The sequence below is a fragment of the Oncorhynchus clarkii genome, chromosome 19 (genome assembly GCF_045791955.1).
Source record: "Oncorhynchus clarkii lewisi isolate Uvic-CL-2024 chromosome 19, UVic_Ocla_1.0, whole genome shotgun sequence".
NCBI classification, from domain to species: domain Eukaryota; kingdom Metazoa; phylum Chordata; class Actinopteri; order Salmoniformes; family Salmonidae; genus Oncorhynchus; species Oncorhynchus clarkii.
In genome coordinates, this window is record NC_092165.1 from 46,083,335 (window position 1) to 46,103,223 (window position 19,889).

At 48.9% G+C, this 19,889-nt stretch overlaps 1 protein-coding gene across 9 annotated transcripts in view; it reads right to left on the reverse strand.

Annotated features, from left to right (window-relative positions):
* The window catches only part of LOC139375315 (ral GTPase-activating protein subunit alpha-2-like), a 186,726-nt gene that overhangs the window by 80,928 nt on the left and 85,909 nt on the right, over positions 1–19,889 (reverse strand). For 5 of the 9 annotated variants that reach the window (XM_071116970.1, XM_071116969.1, XM_071116973.1 and 2 more), the window contains exons 17-32: positions 19,727–19,876; positions 15,542–15,664; positions 15,172–15,257; positions 14,950–15,040; positions 14,699–14,872; positions 14,169–14,327; positions 13,680–13,873; positions 12,444–12,542; positions 12,176–12,331; positions 6,716–6,844; positions 5,807–5,935; positions 5,574–5,632; positions 5,223–5,331; positions 2,292–2,402; positions 2,104–2,172; positions 1,707–1,844 (exon numbers count right to left, since the gene is read on the reverse strand). In XM_071116970.1, the coding sequence (XP_070973071.1) occupies positions 1,707–1,844; positions 2,104–2,172; positions 2,292–2,402; positions 5,223–5,331; positions 5,574–5,632; positions 5,807–5,935; positions 6,716–6,844; positions 12,176–12,331; positions 12,444–12,542; positions 13,680–13,873; positions 14,169–14,327; positions 14,699–14,872; positions 14,950–15,040; positions 15,172–15,257; positions 15,542–15,664; positions 19,727–19,876 (1,976 nt within the window). The remainder of the gene's footprint in view (positions 1–1,706; positions 1,845–2,103; positions 2,173–2,291; positions 2,403–5,222; positions 5,332–5,573; positions 5,633–5,806; positions 5,936–6,715; positions 6,845–12,175; positions 12,332–12,443; positions 12,543–13,679; positions 13,874–14,168; positions 14,328–14,698; positions 14,873–14,949; positions 15,041–15,171; positions 15,258–15,541; positions 15,665–19,726; positions 19,877–19,889) is intronic. The other 4 variants (XM_071116976.1, XM_071116972.1, XM_071116975.1 and 1 more) reach the window with 2 other exon arrangements.

The window sequence follows — 19,889 nt, forward strand, 5'->3', positions numbered from 1 at the left end:
TGGGTCAGTTGATTACACTGATTGGACAGGTTTACTCTGTTTGATTTAATTAAGATTTTATCCCCCTGCTCATGTTGCCCCACACACACACACACACACACACACACACACACACACACACACACACACACACACACACACACACACACACACACACACACACACACACACACACACACACACACACACACACACACACACACACACACACACACACCTGTGTGCTGTAAGCAGAGAAGTGCTTGGAAGCTACGCCTGACATATCAGACAATAGCAAACTGTGGGGCCTCTTACACTGAGTGGGTGGACTTGGTAAACCCTTTGTGGAGGCTGGTCCATGTAAATGAATGGCTAATCCCATTCAACACACACACATACACACTTGGCTGAGGCTCAGAGGAGAGGCGCAGGTTCTGTCATCTGAAACAGTATTGTGTGGGGAAATGCAGACAGTATGTGGATTATTATGCCTAACAGTCCTCTGGGCATGGGGGGGGGGGGGGGGGGGATTAGAGTTTATGGTGAAAAGGCCAGAACCAACCAGCTGCCACACCAAAGCCCCAAAGTGGTTCCTCTGTGGAGGAGAAAAAAAATCTTTGGCTTGCTTGACAACTAAGTGGCTGCACCTCACATAGCAACAGTTCCAGGAAGGTAACACACACCCGAACAAACATGGATACGTGCAGATGTGCACAGAGGCACACTCACTCACAGACGCACAAAAACATACACACAAGCAAATAGACCACTCACGCACGCGTACGCACAGCGACGGGAGGGTGCAGCTGCTGAGGCAGAGAGCAGATGGAGGAGCCGGAGTGGAGCTCCAGTGAACCAATAAGGTCCAGAGCAATCATGCCTTTTACACAGACCAGCCTCGTGCTGTTAGACACAAACACCAAAAAGTTCAAATCCTCAGCAGAGATGCAGAAATGTCCCATCTTTCTTCGGCATTGTGTGAATGGCTCACTTGAGTGTAATCTGCTCATTGATTTGTTAAGGGAAACATCTGATACAAATCCAGAAGTGAAGCAGAATAAAGTATGCATAAACAAGACAAATTGCTTTATTCATTTTGTGAGGTTTACTGCTATGTAAATTAGTGCCTAGCTGAAAAGACTGAGTATTGAATAGCTTCATAAACTTTACTGTTATGTGCACAATAGATCAACAAATAACATTGAATTCCTAGATAGCAGCTGCAGTCTGTCATTTTAAGAAATATTCAATTAAAATCTAGACAGGCTTGTAGTTCCAGGCTTATTACGAGGACAAAGAAACATCTAAATAATTTGACCATTTCTTATCAGGGGTGACATCCATATAAAGGATGGTGTTTGTTTGACTACATCTGTCAAACCTCCAATGAATAACACCTCATTCATTTAGCCTGATGCTCAGGCTCTTCCTCAGCATTTAAATCTCTAAATAAGGTTTCAAACCCCCAATCGGTCAAAATAAAAAGACGAGAAAAAACTAAACCTGTTATAAATGAATGTTTTTGAGTATTACATGTGTATTAGCAAACAGGTGGGGTGGTTAGGTGGGCATTCTCACATAACAGTAGAAACTGGAAACAAAAATTGGAAAATGAATTTCCAAGGCGTCATAGAACAAACTTTAAATGTTGAATAGGACATCTGAATAGGTCTGTGGTGGAAGTAAGACAAAGTACTTTGACACTGTATTCTCTCTCTGTTACCCACCCTGTAGATGTAGTCGAGCAGAGGGGCCTTGTGGGATGTGGAGTCCTCCAGCACGGGCATGGTGATGGGCTCCAGCAGCATACTCAGGGGCATGGCCATGCACCAGTCCAGCAGGCACAGCAGTAGAGACACCATTAGCTGAGTCATACAAAGAGAGGAGAGGCCTTATCCATTAGCCCAGAACCCTCCACACACAATGAAGCCTACTGTATGCAAAGATAATCAATAAAACAGCTAGGGAGGGGGGTGAGGGTGCGATTGAGGTAGGGACAGAGAGGTAGGGCTGGAGGGAGAAAAAGAGAGCGAGAGCTGGAGAAAAGACACAAATAGGGCCCAGATAGAGGTAGCAAGTGTTCTTGTCCTATGAAAAAAAGGGTCCTTTAGAATTTCCCCGTACCTTTTTGTCAGCCTCCACTGCCGAGTGCTCTGCGCTCGGCAACAGAAATGCTATAGTAGCCACAAAGATCTGCATGGGACAAAAATAAGGGGACATGTTGATTCTATATATTTCTCAAGTTAAAGAAGATAGCATGTCTGATAAAAGGAGATGGTTAGGTGAGCTGAGGGGGAGCCGTGTCATCCTACCTCAATGATTTTCTTTGGGAGAGAGCGCTCTAGCCTCTGGAGGTGTTCCCAGTGAGAGATGAGGAGCTGAAACAGGTCACAGGCTACATGAGCCACAGCCTTGTTCCCAAACTGACAAGCGAGAGAGAGAGACCCGCTAATTATCAAAATCCAGAAAATAAACGTTAAATTGTACAACCTAAAAGGAAGCGATTCCCAAACGTTCCATAACAAAGCCATCACATACAGAGAGATGAACCTGGAGAAGAGTCCCCTAAGCAAGCTGGTCCTGGGGCACTGTTCACAAACACACCCCACAGAGCCCCAGGACAGCAACACAATTAGACCCAACCAAATCATGAGAAAACAAAAAGATAATTATTTTCAATGTGTCAAGTAATTAACAAAAACCAGAGCAAACTAGAATGCTATTTAGCCCTAACCAGAGTACACAGTGGCAGAATACCTGACCACTGTGACTGACCCAAATTTAAGGAAAGCTTTGACTATGTACGGACTCCATGAGCATAGCCTTGCTATTGAGAAAGGCCGCGGTAGGCAGACCTGGCTCTCAAGAGAAGACAGTCTATGTGCACACTGCCCACAAAATGAGGTGGAAACTGAGCTGCACTTCCTAATCTCCTGCCAAATGAGATACATATTTTCCTCAGATTACACAGGTCCACAAAGAATTCGAAAACAAACCAGATTTTGATAAACTCCCATATCTACTGGGTGAAATACCACAGCGTGCCAACATAGCAGCAAGATTTGTGACCTGTTGCCACAAGCAAGTAGGGAACCAGTGAAGAACAAAAACCATTGTAAATACAACCCATATTTATGTTTATTTATTTTCCCTTTTGTGCTTTAACAATTTTCACATCGTTACATTACTGTATATATGCATTACACAACATTTGTAATGTCTTTATTCTTTTGGAACTTCTGTGAGTGAAATGTTTACTGTTCATTTTTATTGTTTATTTCACTTTTGTATATTATCTACTTCACTTGCTTTGGCAATGTTAACAAACTCAGCAAAAAAATAAATGTCCTCTCACTGTCAACTACATTTATTTTCAGCAAACTTAACATGTGTAAATACTTGTATGAACATAAGATTCAACAACTGAGACATAAACTGAACAAATTCCACAGACATGTGACTAACAGAAATGAAATAATGTGTCCCTGAACAAAGGGGGGGGGGGTCAAAATCAAAAGCAGCAGTCAGTGTCTGGTGTGGTCACCAGCTGCATTAAGTACTGCAGTGCATCTCCTCCTCATGGACTGCACCAGACTTACCAGTTCTTGCTGTGAGATGTTACCCCACTCGTCCACCAAGGCACCTGCAAGTTCCCAGACATTTCTGGGGGGAATGGCCCTAGCCCTGATCCAACAGGTCCCAGACGTGCTCAATGGGATTGAGATCCGGGCTCTTCGATGGCCATGGTAAAACATTCCGGTCTTGCAGGAAATCGCGCACAGGACGAGCAGTATGGATGGTGGCATTGTCATGCTAGAGGGTCACTAGAGGGCACTTTTTGCCAGTCGTCTGGTCCAGCGACGGTGGGTTTGTGCCCATAGGCGACGTTGTTGCCGGTGATGTCTGGTGAGGACAACAGGCCTACAGCCCTCAGTCCATCCTCTCTCAGCCTATTGCGGACAGTCTGAGCACTGATGGAGGGATTGTGCGTTCCTGGTGTAACTCAGGCAGTTGTTGTTGCGATCTTGTACCTGTTCTGCAGGTGTTCGGATGTACCGATCCTGTGCAGGTGTTGTTACACGTGGTCTGCCACTGCGAGGACGATCAGCTGTCCATCCTGTCTCCCTGTAGCGCTGTCTTAGGTGTCTCACAGCATTGCAATTTATTGCCCTGGCCACATCTGCAGTCCTCATGCCTCCGTGCAACATGCCTAAGGCACGTTCACACAGATGAGCAGGGACCCTGGGCATCTTTCTTTTTGGTGTTTTTCAGTCAGTAGAAATACCTCTTTAGTGACCTAAGTTTTCACAACTGTGACCTTAATTGCCTACCGTCTGTAAGCTGTTAGTGTCTTAACGACCGTTCCACAGGTGCATGTTCATTAACTGTTTATGGTTCATTGAACAAGCATGGGAAACAGTGTTTAAACCCTTTACAATGAAGATCTGTGAAGTTATTTGGATTTTTACGAATTATCTTTGAAAGACAGGGTCCTGAAATTTTTTTATATTTCCCATGCCAATGAAGCTCCTTGAATTGAATTGAATTGAGAGCGTGCGAGAGAGAGCGGACAGTACACGAGAGATCAGGGTTCAAGGCGTTCTGGGAAGTCACCAACGTAGTAGGATGAGTAATTGTATAAAACTATTATGGGGACTCTGGCATAAAAAAGTATGAAAATGTCTTGGTTCTGCAAAAAACTTTCTTTCAAACTAAAGTTTATGGACCGATTGGCAGAGCCAGTTGTGTTGTTAAAAAAGGGGATCTGGAATTCAAGGCACAGAAATAGAATGTCCCCTGTTTTCTAGCAGAATGCTTATTGTCATGTAACAAGAGCAGACAATGCAGGATTGCAAAAATGGCCCAACACAAAGACAGATCCAGAGATTTCAGCACCTGCTTTCAGAAAAGCACCCCTCCCCCCATTCACCCACTCATCCCCTTTATTTTGGGCCAGCCGGATGTGTGCGTCAGGTTGGGCAGGGCAGTGAATACTGCTCCATTAGAAGGGTATTGCACTAGCAAGAAACTTAAATGCTTAAATTGGCCTGCATCCACTGAGAGCGAGTGGTCTGGAAATTACACCACATGCTCTTTTCCCAAAAACCCTCAGGAAACACTGGTTCTCTCTGCATCTATCCACTGATAGACAGGGGAGCAGAGGTCTTCAAAAACATACTGTACAGGAGTCACGCAACTGAGCACCTTGTCACTCACATAGACGCTGATGCAGAAACACTCACCTTTAGTGTTACGCCCAGTACATTGATGGCATCCTTGACCTGGTGGTGAATATTATTCTGCATCAGTTCCTCACATACCCACAGGCCCAGACTACACACAGCTATACACCTGGAACACACAGGAGACCAGTGAGAGAATACTGATGCACGCTATGGGAACAATTACATTCTTACTCATGTTGTATCTCTGAAGTGGCATTACCCCCTTTCCATTTTCTTCTAACATTACACAAATTCATCAAATATTTTATTTCATTATACTATTTCTTTGAAATTTGAACATGAATCCAAATCAGTCCCATTCCCTCCACACGACTGTACCTTTCTTCTGTACAACCATCCCTTTCATACCTGGCTGCCTCACAGGGTTCATTCCGTGCCGTCTTCAGTAAGATGTTGACCAGATAGTCCTGAAAGGAGAGGGCAGAGAAGACATGATGATGAACAATCCACTTCATCTACCATCCAAAATGTCCATTTTATTCATCAAGATACTTGAACTCTAACTCCTACACAATGTTTTTATTAGTTTGCTGTCTGAGTATTTACTGAAAGGACAAAGTAAATGTAAGAACTCTGAATACCTTAATGTCCTCGTTCCCGACGACGATGTTATCAGTTCCAGGAACAGTCTGCAGTAGAGGAATCTGCAGGTAGAGGTTGGGAAAACAGACCAGCGACCCAAGGACAGTCTGTGCGTCAATCCTCGGAGCCTTTCAGATGAAAATAACACATTCATTGTCTCATTACTACAGAACTCTGATTATGTTGCATGAAACATTTCTCTTGAAGGAAAAGCCTCCAGGAGAAAAGCCTCCAGGAGAAAAGCCTCCAGGAGAAAAGCCTCCAGGAGAAAAGCCTCCAGGAGAAAAGCCTCCAGGAGAAAAGCCTCCAGGAGAAAAGCCCCCGGGAGAAAAGCCTCCAGGAGAAAAGCCCCCGGGAGAAAAGCCCCCGGGAGAAAGGAGAAAAGCCTCCAGGAGAAAAGCCTCCAGGAGAAAGGAGAAAAGCCTCCAGGAGAAAAGCCTCCAGGAGAAAGGAGAAAAGCCTCCAGGAGAAAAGCCTCCAGGAGAAAAGCCTCCAGGAGAAAAGCCCCCAGGAGAAAAGCCCCCGGGAGAAAGGAGAAAAGCCTCCAGGAGAAAAGCCCCCAGGAGAAAAGCCTCCAGGAGAAAGGAGAAAAGCCTCCAGGAGAAAAGCCTCCAGGAGAAAAGCCTCCAGGAGAAAAGCCTCCAGGAGAAAAGCCTCCAGGAGAAAAGCCCCCGGGAGAAAAGCCCCCGGGAGAAAAGCCTCCAGGAGCGGCAGCATTATGTCCTTTAACTCACTGAATATGTTGTTTCCATGGAGTTGAATACTGTGTAGTACATTCAACACACTAATCTGAACTTCTAAATGAAGTATAGCAGAATATGTTTAGCGATCCTAAATACATTTGAATACATATTGCACCACCTTTGATGTAAGCCTGCCTGTGTGTCTGTGTGCGCGTGTCTGTGTACCTCGGCGGTGTCGTGGCTGAGGATGCGTGCTGCAGCGGTGATGAAGTCTCCCACCAGCATGGTGAAGCCAGGCAGGCCCAGGTAGAAGAAGCGTGGGGAACAGGAACGGATCACTGTGTTTAGAACGTCCTGAGAGGGAACACAAACACAGATGGTCATGGTGGTTAGGTCAATGGATGGATTGAATGAGCATTACATTAAACATAGAGCCATATCTTTTGTAGGCAGGTGGCATGTATTCCTGATATTGTGATGGGTGTATTTTGGGGAATGGACAGACACTGAGCTCTGGAAAAGAATGATAGCATAGTAGTGCATCCCAAATTGCTACAAATATGACAACAGTGCACTCAGGAGAGCACAGCATTTCACAGTCCATATCTTACACAAACAAAATGAGTGTGAATGAGGGATGGAGAAAAAGGGAGGGGAAGAAAGAGGCAGCAGATGGGTTGATCACACAGCACAAGGGAAGGGGAATGGTGGAACAAAAGTACCACACACACACACACACACACACACACACACACACACATTATTAAAAAAGTATTGAAGAGGGATTTAAGTATACGTGGGCAGAATGTACCACTTCACAATAATAATGGTGGACCGTCATCTCATTACCCTGTTTGCTAGTAAAGTACAGTACACTGAAAACATGCATTGGGTATATTAATAAAGTACTGTGTCTAATAAAGAACTGAAATAGGTTGCAGTGGAAGACCTCACATTGCCTTAAATGTCAGGAGTGAACTGAAATTCTTGAGATAAGAATGTAATAGAACTACATAAGGGGGGATTGTTTGCTTAACTGTGTGTGTGTGTGTGTGTGTGTACACAGCCAAGGTCCAGGCCAGGAACACCTGCCTTTAGGATAGCTGTAAACGTGTGTAAATCAGGTGGTTCAAACAGAGGCCTTGTGTCTCACTGAGTCCTAAACCCCAGTACACCTCAGCAAACACCCGACACACTCCTCCCCAACCCCTCCCAACATGAATCCCCTCAAATGAAGCCTTTGTAGACACAGAGTGGGGAAACAAAATAGGAATAGAAAAACATAGACAATAAGGAACCAGTCAAAACATAGCGATGCGGCAGCGTTGGGTTTGGAGGCCCATTTTAACCTCATTTCTGCAGTATTTGACCTCTGAGAGGCGTAATGTCGGCTGAAGCGATTAACCTACAAAGTATTTCCATTCTGCCTGTAAGTAGAGGGAGCTGGATGTGAAAGGAGTGTGTGGTGGTAGAGATCTGAGCACTGCTGCGTGCGGTAGGGCTGAGGGTTGGCAGTAGGATTGGCCTGCTCTGCTCTGTTCAACAAAAGGTGCATTAATACAAGCCTGACAGGAGGCTTCTTAACCCTTTCATTCTGCCGTGTTTGGTAGGCACACAACCCACATTTCTTACATGGAATGAAATATTTCCCCATTTACTGGTCATTAGTGACATCATGACACTACTATCAGTTCTTATCACAGAAGGAGTTTGTAAAACGGGGTTTTCCCAGTCCAGACATGTTAATAGGTAGTGCCGATCTGTATGGCTATGTCAAGGTGGAGAGGTGCTTTTGGAGGGTTTAATCATCAACTAAACCACTGGGTTTTGAACCGCAGCACAACTCAACTGTCACATTTCCCTCTTTCTCCACAGGCAGCCGTTACACAGATGAAACAATCCCTGTTTCACTGATAAATTGGGGGGGGGGGGGGGGGGGGGGGACTGATGGTTTTGCACAGGGAGAGCAGGTGTTAGAGAGATATTTAATGACTGGCTTACACAACCCTAGAAGACACATTTAATGCACAAGCAACAACTTTTCAGTAGGCTGAACAGCACTCTTATTAAATAGATTACTGCCATTGTGCAAAGGCCAAGGTAATGCTACTGCAGACTCGGTAGACTGCGCGCGCAAGAGAGAGAGAGAGACAGACTGGACACTACCAGTGATATTGGCAGCCAGGAGGAGAGGATGTACCCTCCTTCATAGCCCCTCCTTTTTAGTGAAAAAACCCTGTCATGTTATATTTCCAAACATGTGCAGTGCTTAAATATTGTATAATCAGAGTATTTTGTTGTTGTTGAACATTTCAAGACTAGACAGACCATTAAAATACAAAGAAATGGGGAAAATAGGTAGGGAGAATTTGAGTGGGACAGAGTAGACTAAAGAGAGAAGAACAGTAGATTTGGGAGGGATACTGCAGGGGAGGTTGGATAGAGGAAGAAGGAAGGGGGGGATGGAGTAAGAGGCACATTGTTATGTAAAGCAGGCGTGCAGCTGGGCTGTCCCTCCATTGTGTGGCGTGAGGACTCTTTCTCCGGGCAATTTAAACACGCTCCAGCGCCCAGCCAGCTCAGCACTGGCGGCCCAGGCCCCATATTATATTTAGGCACAACAAAAGCTGGAGAATGCCACCCTGTCCCTCCTGGCCGACCCCCTCATTTCTCTACAACGCATTCCCCGTGAGCTCCCCTTCCTCCCCAGTCTCTCCCTCCCGGTCATCTCTGGCCCCGGTCATCTCCAGCTCCGGTCAACGTATCACTAATGGAGTGCGACAGACATCAGTCCATAATTAATCACAAATACACGGCAGGAGCTCAAACATTACTTAACGACATGGAAAACATTCTAATAAGCTTGTCGTGCTGCCAAGGAGCAATATAAACCCGTGGGCAGAGGGGAAAAAAAACAAATAATTTATTTACAGTTTCCCCCCCCCCCCCCTTCAATCTCTTTCCAACTCATTCCCTCTCCTGTTTTTAGAGTAGCCAGCCAGCTAACCAGGCAGGCGGCAGGGTGTGGTTAGATAGAGGAGGACAGTGTTCTCTCATCACCACCGGCTGGCAGGAGGCGACAGAGCAAGAGGTCTGGAGAGATCCAGCTGAGCAGAGGCCTAGAAAAACGCAAGACTACACTGGCGTGAACCCAGATGACTCTTACCTACGCACAATACATTACATCACCAGCTTCATCAACATTCCTGACATTTACCTTAGCTAGTCCAGAACAAGTGAAAGGGGTAAAGTTAATGCACAAGCAATGTCATCATCAACAGGACCTTTGTCAACACATGACAAGAACATGACAATAAGCATGTGCCATGTACCTCCGACAGTGCACTGCGTCTTGCTGCTCTTGATTCGAAATGACAATGCAACAAAGCTGAGAAGCCTTTGGCTATAGCCCCATCTAGTGTTTTTTTTAACCCACCTACACTCCCCCACATTTGGGGGACTAACCTAATTTTTTTATTTTTTTATATTAAAATGTTTATTTACTTTTCAAATGTTTTATAATGAACAAAAGTACAAATGCAACACGCAACAATTTCAAAGATTTTACTGAGTTACAGTTCATTTAATGAAATCAGTCACATGAAATAAATAAATTAGGCCCTAATCTATGGATTTCACATGACTGGGAATACAGATACCTTAAAAAAAGGTAGAGGCTTGGATCAATAAATAGTCAGTATCTGGTGTGACCACCATCTGCCTCATGCAGCGCGACATCTCCTTCACATAGAGTTGATCAGGCTGTTGATTGTGGCCTGTTGAATGTTGTCCCACTCCTCTTCAATGGCTGTGCGAAGTTGCTGGATACGCTGTTGTACACGTCGATCCAAAGCATCTCAAACATGCTCAATGGGTGACATTGCAGGCTATGGAAGAACTGGGACATTTTCAGGTTCCAGGAATTGTGTACAGATCCTTGCGACATGGGGCCGTGCATTATTTTGCTAAAACATGAGGTGATGGCGGCGGATGAATGGCACAACAATGGGCCTCAGGGTCTCGTCACGGTATCTCTATGCATTCAAATTGCCATAAAACGCAATTGTGTTCGTTGTCCGTAGCTTAAACCTGCCCTTCAGCTTCATTAAATAGTACCCGCAAAACACCAGTCTCAACGTCAACAGTGAAGAGGAGGTGGACTTATAGGCAGAGTTGCAAAGAAAAAGCCATATCTCAGACTGGCCAATTAAAATAAAAGATTAAGATGGGCAAATGAACAGACACTGGACAGAGGAACTCTGCCTAGAAGGCCAGCATCCCGGAGTCGCCTCTTCACTGTTGACGTTGAGACTGGACAGAGGAGCTCTGCCTAGAAGGCCAGCATCCTGGAGTCGCCTCTTCACTGTTGACGTTGAGACTGGTGTTTGGCGGGTACTATTTAATGACGCTGCCAGTTGAGGACTTGAGGTCTGTTTCTCAAACTAGACACTAATGTACTTGTCCTCTTGATTAGTTGTGCACCAGGGCCACCCACTCCTCTTTCTATCCTGGTTAGAGCCAGTCTGCATTGTATTGTGAAGGGAGTAGTACACAGCGTTGTATGAGATATTCAGTTTCTTGTCACCTCTCAGAACAAGAATAGACTGACGAGTTTCAGAAGAAAGTTATTTGTTTCTGGATATTTTGAGCCTGTAATTGAACCCACAAATGCTGATGATCCAGATACTCAACTAGTCTAAAAGCCAGTTTTATTGCTTTTTTAATCAGAACAACAGTTTGCAGCTGTGCTAACATAATTGCAAATGGGTTTTCTAATGATCAATTAGTCTTAAAATTATAAACTTGGATTAGCTAACATAACGTTCCACTGGAACACAGGAGTGATGGTTGCTGATAATGGGCCTCTGTACGCCTATGTAGATATTCCATTAAAAATCAGCCGTTTCCAGCTACAATAGTAATTTGTCTACACTGTAATTCAGATAAATTTGATGTTATTTTAAATCGACAAAAAATGTGATATTCTTTAAAAAACAAGGACATTTCTAAGTGACTCCAAACTTTTGAACGGGGCAGCAGGTAGCCTAGTGGTTAGAGCGTTGGGCCAGTAACCAAAAGGTTGCTGGATCAAATCCCTGAGCTGACAAGGAAAAAAATCTGTCATTCTGCCCAACCTACTGTTCCCCGGTAGCCCGTCATTGTAAATAAGTATTTGTTCTTAACTGACTTGCCTAGTTAAATAAAGGTTACATTAAAAAAAAATATTCATATGACTGGCAATCAGGAGGGCCTTTCCTTTGTATATGAAATCAGGACCATCCCTCTTGACCTTTCATTTGGTCCCACTCATCAGTAAAAACTTGAGACCTCGCCACTTTTTTTTGCAATCAAACCTTTTTATGAGTGAAACTACAGCCACAGAATGCAACAGTCCCAAGCTGTACTCCCAGAGCGGTCCCATTCTCTTGTGTTTGATAATGGCTCCCTCTTCTGGCCTTAGTTACAGGAATCTACATCAAGTTGTTTCCACATTTACAGTACAGGGAACATAGAATAGCACATGAAAACAGGAGAGGCAATGTTTCGACCCCTGTGGATCTTCGTCAGGCTTCCTCTTGGCCATACCTGTCTCACATGGACCCCTCATACTGAATAGATGTATTATTAGCCGAAACCTGCTTAGTATAAAACTAACAGTGTCTGACAAAAATGTCCATGTGTTACCTGGTCCTCGCTGGTGAAGCCCTTGTGCATGACTTGGTAGAGATGGACCAGGAAGTCACTGTTGGGCAGCACATCCTGGTTCTTAGTCATCATCTCACAGATTAGTTTATAGGCCTGCAGCTTCCCCATCTTGAACTCTGATGGCAGCATGGTGGCCTGTGGGGGAGAGGGGGGAGGGAGAAAGGAGGCGAGAGGGAGAGCCACATGCATGTCTTTGATAGTTAGGTGATGTGTGTAGATGCAGTGGACCTCTGAGCAGCTGACTCACCTTGAAGAGCCAGGAGGCCAGCATTCTGAGAGGAGGGATGAAGACAGGGCGGGGAGGAGATGACTGGTTATCCACACTGATTCCCAGGTTGTCCCGGATCTGCAATTAGTGCATAACTGCATTAGCTTGATTTAAAATCTACAGAATACAGTGCCTTGCGAAAGTATTCACCCCCCTTGGCGTTTTTCCTATTTTGTTACGTTACAATCTGTAATTTAAATGGGTTTGGATTTGGATTTCATGTAATGGACATACACAAAATAGTCCAAATTGGTGAAGTGAAAAAAATAACTTGTTTAAAAAATAATAATTTAAACGGAAAAGTGGTGCGTGCATATGTACTCACCCCCTTTTCTATGAAGCCCCTAAATAAGATCTGGTGCAACCAATTACCTCCAGAAGTCAAATAATTAGTTAAATAGTTAAATAGTTAAAAGTTCACCTGTGTGCAATCTAAGTGTCACATGATCTGTCACATGATCTCAGTATATATATATATATATATACACTGAGATCATGTGACTAAAAATATGGAAGGTACTCTTGTCAGATGAGACTAAAAATGATATCTTTGGCCATCAACGAAAACACCAGTGAAGCATGGTGGTGGCAGCATCATGCTGTGGGGATGTTTTTCCATCGGCAGGGACTGGGAAACGGGTCAGAATTGAATGAATGATGGATGGCACTAAATACACAAGAATTCTTGAGGGAAACCTGTTTCAGTCTCCCAGAGATTTGAGAGTGAGACGGAGGTTCACCTTCCAGCAGGACAATGACCCTAAGCGTACTGCTAAAGCAACACTCGAGTGGTTTAAGGGGAAACATTTAAATGTCTTGGAATGGCCTAGTCAAAGCCCAGACCTCAATCCAATTGAGAATCAGTGGTATGACTTAAAGATTGCTGTACACCAGCGGAACCCATCCAACTTGAAGGAGCTGGAGCAGTTTTGCCTTGAAGAATGGGCAGAAACCCCAGTGACTAGATGTGCCAAGCTTATAGAGACATACCCCAAGAGACTTGCAGCTGTAATATTTTGCATCTTCAAAGTGGTAGGCATGTTGTGTAAATCAAATGATACAACCCCCCCTAAAAAATCAATTTTAATTCCAGGTCGTAAGGCAACAAAATAGGAAAAATGCCAAGGGGGGTGAATTACTTCGCAAGCCACTGTAGATGACTGAATAGATGACATGTCATCTAGGCCGATGAGAGTGTTTGGAGGCTGGGCTTACCTTAGCCAATTTGTGCCACAGGTCGTAGAGGTAACTGAACACCTTGGCGTGGATCCTGGGGCAGCGGATGCTGTTGACATCCCCCAGGATACCCAGAATCCTCCTCCAGAGCACAAAGGCTGAGTCAGCGTGCCAGCCTGTTAGGCTCCCGCCTGCAATGATGCTGACATCATCAGTCAGACACTCACTGCTGTCTACAAGGCCAGAGAGGGCGAGAGAAAGATAGAGTGAGAAAACTCTGATTTACTACTGTATAAACTCGATTGTAAAACACTACAACTCTAGGCCTGTCCACACCTCGGACAATGAGGTGATTCAACACAGAGATCGATTTTGCCCAGTTATCAGAGTCACAAACGGCTGAACAGATGATGGGTGGAATGGGGGTGTGTGGATTGGGTATAGGATAAACAGTGCAACACAGAGGGTGATGGGCAGGGCAGGCTAAAAGAGGGTGTGTAGGGGAGATAGTAGGGACAGTAGCAGTACCCAGGTCCTGAGGCATGTGTAACACAGACTGATGCATGGTGTCCTCCAGGAGCTGGGGGCAGTCCCGGCACTCAGGGTGCACGAGCAAAGCTGGCGAGGCGGGGGGGTGCTGGTGCTGAGACAGTGGTGCGGAGTGGGGAGAGAGGGCACACCTGGGACCTAAAACAATACAAGGGGACAACGAGGAGACAGCGGAGCTTGAGGAAGCACAGAGGGAGGACAGAGGCTGTGAATTTACATTGAATCAATTTAGGAGCACAGACGAGGTGGGGTGGTCCCCCAGAAGATACTGTACTGTAGAGCAGATCACCTTCTCCCAGACAGAGGCTGGCTATGAAGACTATTCTAATCCTCTGAAAGGTCAGGCTGCTCTGAGATAAATCACATCACCACCCACAGGCAGACACACACCTCAGGTGAACGTGACAACTTCACCAAGACTCATTAACCTCCATCAATCCCCCCAGAAACCTTACCCAGACCTGAAGCCACCCCTGCACCCCCCTGTCCAGTCCAATCCAGTCCAGTACCTGCAAGGGCCTCATTGTGGCTGAGCAGCAGGTTCCTCTGGCTCTCTGTGTCTGCTTTGACCCCTATCTGGGCTGAATGGAAGTCTGCCTCCTCCTCAAACGCCTGCCAGGCCAGCAGGCTGCTGTCAGCGTCGTTCAGGTAGCCGTTGGACGTCTCGCTGCTCACACTCTCACCTGACGAGCGAAGGAGAGAGAGGTCAATGTTATAGTTCAAAGTGTGCGACGGGTGAAAGACAGCTGTAAATTCTCACTTTTCTCCCGGAGCTGGAGCCTTGTGCATGTGTTGTGTCCCTCTACAGGGTAGTCCAGCTCAGCTGGACTGCTGCTCCGCCGGATCAGAATCTGGGAGCACAGAGGGAGAAGTCATCCGTGGGTGTTTCAGAGGTGCCTCTATCAGACTGCAACAGATGCCCTGCAGAAATACTCATTCAAAGCGAGAGGGTCATTGATTTTGCATCAGGTGTGTGACTCACCAAGGGTGGGTCGCCATCTCTCCTCCCTTCTAACGTCCTGCCATCGGAGACACAGGAGTTGTTGGGGGAGTACGCTCTCTTCTGGCCTGGAAGTCACACAGTGTCTGTTATCATACTGGACACACACACACACAGCAGACAGCCAGTCTACTCTGGTCATAAATATGTTTCTAGTCTCATCCCTACATCTCTAGATGCAGGATCAGAAATATGAGTTTTAGCCTGTAGGCTTCAACGCACATAAATCACTGTATGGATGGATACATTGTTAGCATGAGTCTAAATAGCTCCTCCAGGCCAGCTAAAAGGCCCCATGTTAGAACATGCCCTCATGCTGTGTGTGTTTGCGCACCCATTGTTGTATCCCTACCTGGGAAGGTGTCAGACAGTTGCTGTGTGATGTCGGAGGTGCTGCTGCTGCGTGGTAGAGGGCTGTCACCAGACTCCAGGTCTCCGTCTCCCCCACACTCAGACAGCTGGCCCTCCTCCACGTCTGAGCACCACGACCAGGGGGGACAGGGGGGACAGAGCGTTAGAGCAATGCATCAGGCAAGGCTCATCTCATACACACTACACCTGATCATTTTCTACCACACAGAATTCTGGAAACTTAAAATGATTACATTGCTTTAGCCACATAGTGAGATGGGAAAGGAACATATAGTTCTAAACATTAAAACATACATTAGAACAGACTAGTATAGAATCTTCTTTAGACAGTCATCCTTTTTACTTTCTATCCACTTCAAACCAAATGTTAGTAAGTAGCTGTGAAAAACAACGTGGGTTTCTACTCCATTGACAATGGAATTGGAGACAGCATATAAATAGTGAAAGACAGACAGGGTGAAGGTGGAAGGCCACCACACAGACAGGGCGAAGGTGGGAGGCCACCACACAGACAGGGCGAAGGTGAGAGGCAACCACACAGACAGGGCGAAGGTGGGAGGCCACCACACAGACAGGGCGAAGGTGGGAGGCCACCACACAGACAGGGCGAAGGTGGGAGGCCACCACACAGACAGGGCGAAGGTGGGAGGCCACCACACAGACAGGGCGACGGTGGGAGGACACCACACAGACAGGGCGACGGTGGGAGGACACCACACAGACAGGGCGAAGGTGGGAGGACACCACACAGACAGGGCGAAGGTGGGAGGACACCACACAGACAGGGCGAAGGTGGGAGGACACCACACAGACAGGGCGAAGGTGGGAGGACACCACACAGACAGGGCGAAGGTGAGAGGACACCACACAGACAGGGCGAAGGTGAGAGGACACCACACAGACAGGGCGACGGTGGGAGGACACCACACAGACAGGGCGACGGTGGGAGGACACCACACAGACAGGGCGAAGGTGGGAGGCCACCACACAGACAGGGCGAAGGTGGGAGGCAACCACACAGACAGGGCGAAGGTGGGAGGCCACCACACAGACAGGGCGAAGGTGGGAGGCCACCACACAGACAGGGCGAAGGTGGGAGGACACCACACAGACAGGGCGAAGGTGGGAGGACACCACACAGACAGGGCGAAGGTGGGAGGACACCACACAGACAGGGCGAAGGTGGGAGGACACCACACAGACAGGGCGAAGGTGAGAGGACACCACACAGACAGGGCGAAGGTGAGAGGCCACCACACAGACAGGGCGAAGGTGGGAGGACACCACACAGACAGGGCGACGGTGGGAGGACACCACACAGACAGGGCGACGGTGGGAGGACACCACACAGACAGGGCGAAGGTGGGAGGACACCACACAGACAGGGCGAAGGTGGGAGGACACCACACAGACAGGGCGAAGGTGAGAGGACACCACACAGACAGGGCGAAGGTGAGAGGACACCACACAGACAGGGCGACGGTGGGAGGACACCACACAGACAGGGCGACGGTGGGAGGACACCACACAGACAGGGCGACGGTGGGAGGACACCCCACAGACAGGGCGACGGTGGGAGGACACAACACAGACAGGGCGAAGGTGGGAGGACACGACACAGACAGGGCGAAGGTGAGAGGACACCACACAGACAGGGCGAAGGTGAGAGGCCACCACACAGACAGGGCGACGGTGGGAGGACACCCCACAGACAGGGCGAAGGTGGGAGGACACCCCACAGACAGGGCGAAGGTGAGAGGACACCACACAGACAGGGCGAAGGTGAGAGGACACCACACAGACAGGGCGAAGGTGAGAGGACACCACACAGACAGGGCGAAGGTGAGAGGCCCACAGACAGGGCGAAGGTGAGAGACAACCACACAGACAGGGCGAAGGTGGGAGGACACCACACAGACAGGGCGAAGGTGGGAGGACACCACACAGACAGGGCGAAGGTGGGAGGACACCACACAGACAGGGCGACGGTGGGAGGACACCCACAGACAGGGCGACGGTGGGAGGACACAACACAGACAGGGCGAAGGTGGGAGGACACCACACAGACAGGGCGAAGGTGAGAGGACACCACACAGACAGGGCGAAGGTGAGAGGCCACCACACAGACAGGGCGACGGTGGGAGGACACCCCACAGACAGGGCGAAGGTGGGAGGACACAACACAGACAGGGCGAAGGTGAGAGGACACCACACAGACAGGGCGAAGGTGAGAGGACACCACACAGACAGGGCGAAGGTGAGAGGCCACCACACAGACAGGGCGAAGGTGGGAGGCCACCACACAGACAGGGCGAAGGTGAGAGGCAACCACACAGACAGGGCGAAGGTGGGAGGACACCACACAGAGGGCACCACACAGACAGGGCGAAGGTGGGAGGACACCACACAGACAGGGCGAAGGTGGGAGGACACCACACAGACAGGGCGAAGGTGGGAGGACACCACACAGACAGGGCGAAGGTGGGAGGACACCACACAGACAGGGCGAAGGTGGGAGGACACCACACAGACAGGGCGAAGGTGGGAGGACACCACACAGACAGGGCGAAGGTGGGAGGACACCACACAGATAGGGCGACGGTGGGAGGACACCCCACAGACAGGGCGACGGTGGGAGGACACAACACAGACAGGGCGAAGGTGGGAGGACACCACACAGACAGGGCGAAGGTGAGAGGACACCACACAGACAGGGCGAAGGTGAGAGGACACCACACAGACAGGGCGAAGGTGAGAGGCCACCACACAGACAGGGCGACGGTGGGAGGACACCCCACAGACAGGGCGAAGGTGGGAGGACACAACACAGACAGGGCGAAGGTGAGAGGACACCACACAGACAGGGCGAAGGTGAGAGGACACCACACAGACAGGGCGAAGGTGAGAGGCCACCACACAGACAGGGCGAAGGTGGGAGGCCACCACACAGACAGGGCGAAGGTGAGAGGCAACCACACAGACAGGGCGAAGGTGGGAGACACCACACAGACAGGGCGAAGGTGGGAGGACACCACACAGACAGGGCGAAGGTGGGAGGACACCACACAGACAAGGCGAAGGTGGGAGGACACCACACAGACAGGGCGACGGTGGGAGGACACCACACAGACAGGGCGAAGGTGGGAGGACACCACACAGACAGGGCGAAGGTGGGAGGACACCACACAGACAGGGCGAAGGTGGGAGGACACCACACAGACAGGGCGAAGGTGGGAGGACACCACACAGACAGGGCGACGGTGGGAGGACACCACACAGACAGGGCGACGGTGGGAGGACACCACACAGACAGGGCGACGGTGGGAGGACACCACACAGACAGGGCGACGGTGGGAGGACACCACACAGACAGGGCGACGGTGGGAGGACACCACACAGACAGGGCGACGGTGGGAGGACACCACACAGACAGGGCGACGGTGGGAGGACACCACACAGACAGGGCGACGGTGGGAGGACACCACACAGACAGGGCGATGGTGGGAGGACACCACACAGACAGGGCGACGGTGGGAGGACACCACACAGACAGGGCGACGGTGGGAGGACACCACACAGACGACGGTGGGAGGACACCACACAGACAGGGCGACGGTGGGAGGACACCACACAGACAGGGCGACGGTGGGAGGACACCCCACAGACAGGGCGACGGTGGGAGGACACCACACAGACAGGGCGACGGTGGGAGGACACCCCACAGACAGGGCGACGGTGGGAGGACACCCCACAGACAGGGCGACGGTGGGAGGACACAACACAGACAGGGCGAAGGTGGGAGGACACCACACAGACAGGGCGAAGGTGAGAGGACACCACACAGACAGGGCGAAGGTGAGAGGCCACCACACAGACAGGGCGAAGGTGGGAGGCAACCACACAGACAGGGCGAAGGTGAGAGGCAACCACACAGACAGGGCGAAGGTGGGAGGACACCACACAGACAGGGCGAAGGTGGGAGGACACCACACAGACAGGGCGAAGGTGAGAGGACACCACACAGACAGGGCGAAGGTGGGAGGACACCACACAGACAGGGCGAAGGTGGGAGGACACCACACAGACAGGGCGAAGGTGAGAGGACACCACACAGACAGGGCGACGGTGGGAGGACACCACACAGACCGCTCTCAGAACACTTTACCTGAAAGCCTGTGAGAGCAAGAGTTACCAGAAGAGGAGGAAAGACCAGGCAGGAAAGAGCTCACAGTGTGAAGCAGCATAGGAACACTTTTAGTAGCAGGCAGAGCCTCATAAAGATGGACACAGCTGCTGATAGACTGGCTTCGCTTAGCTTCCATCACAGT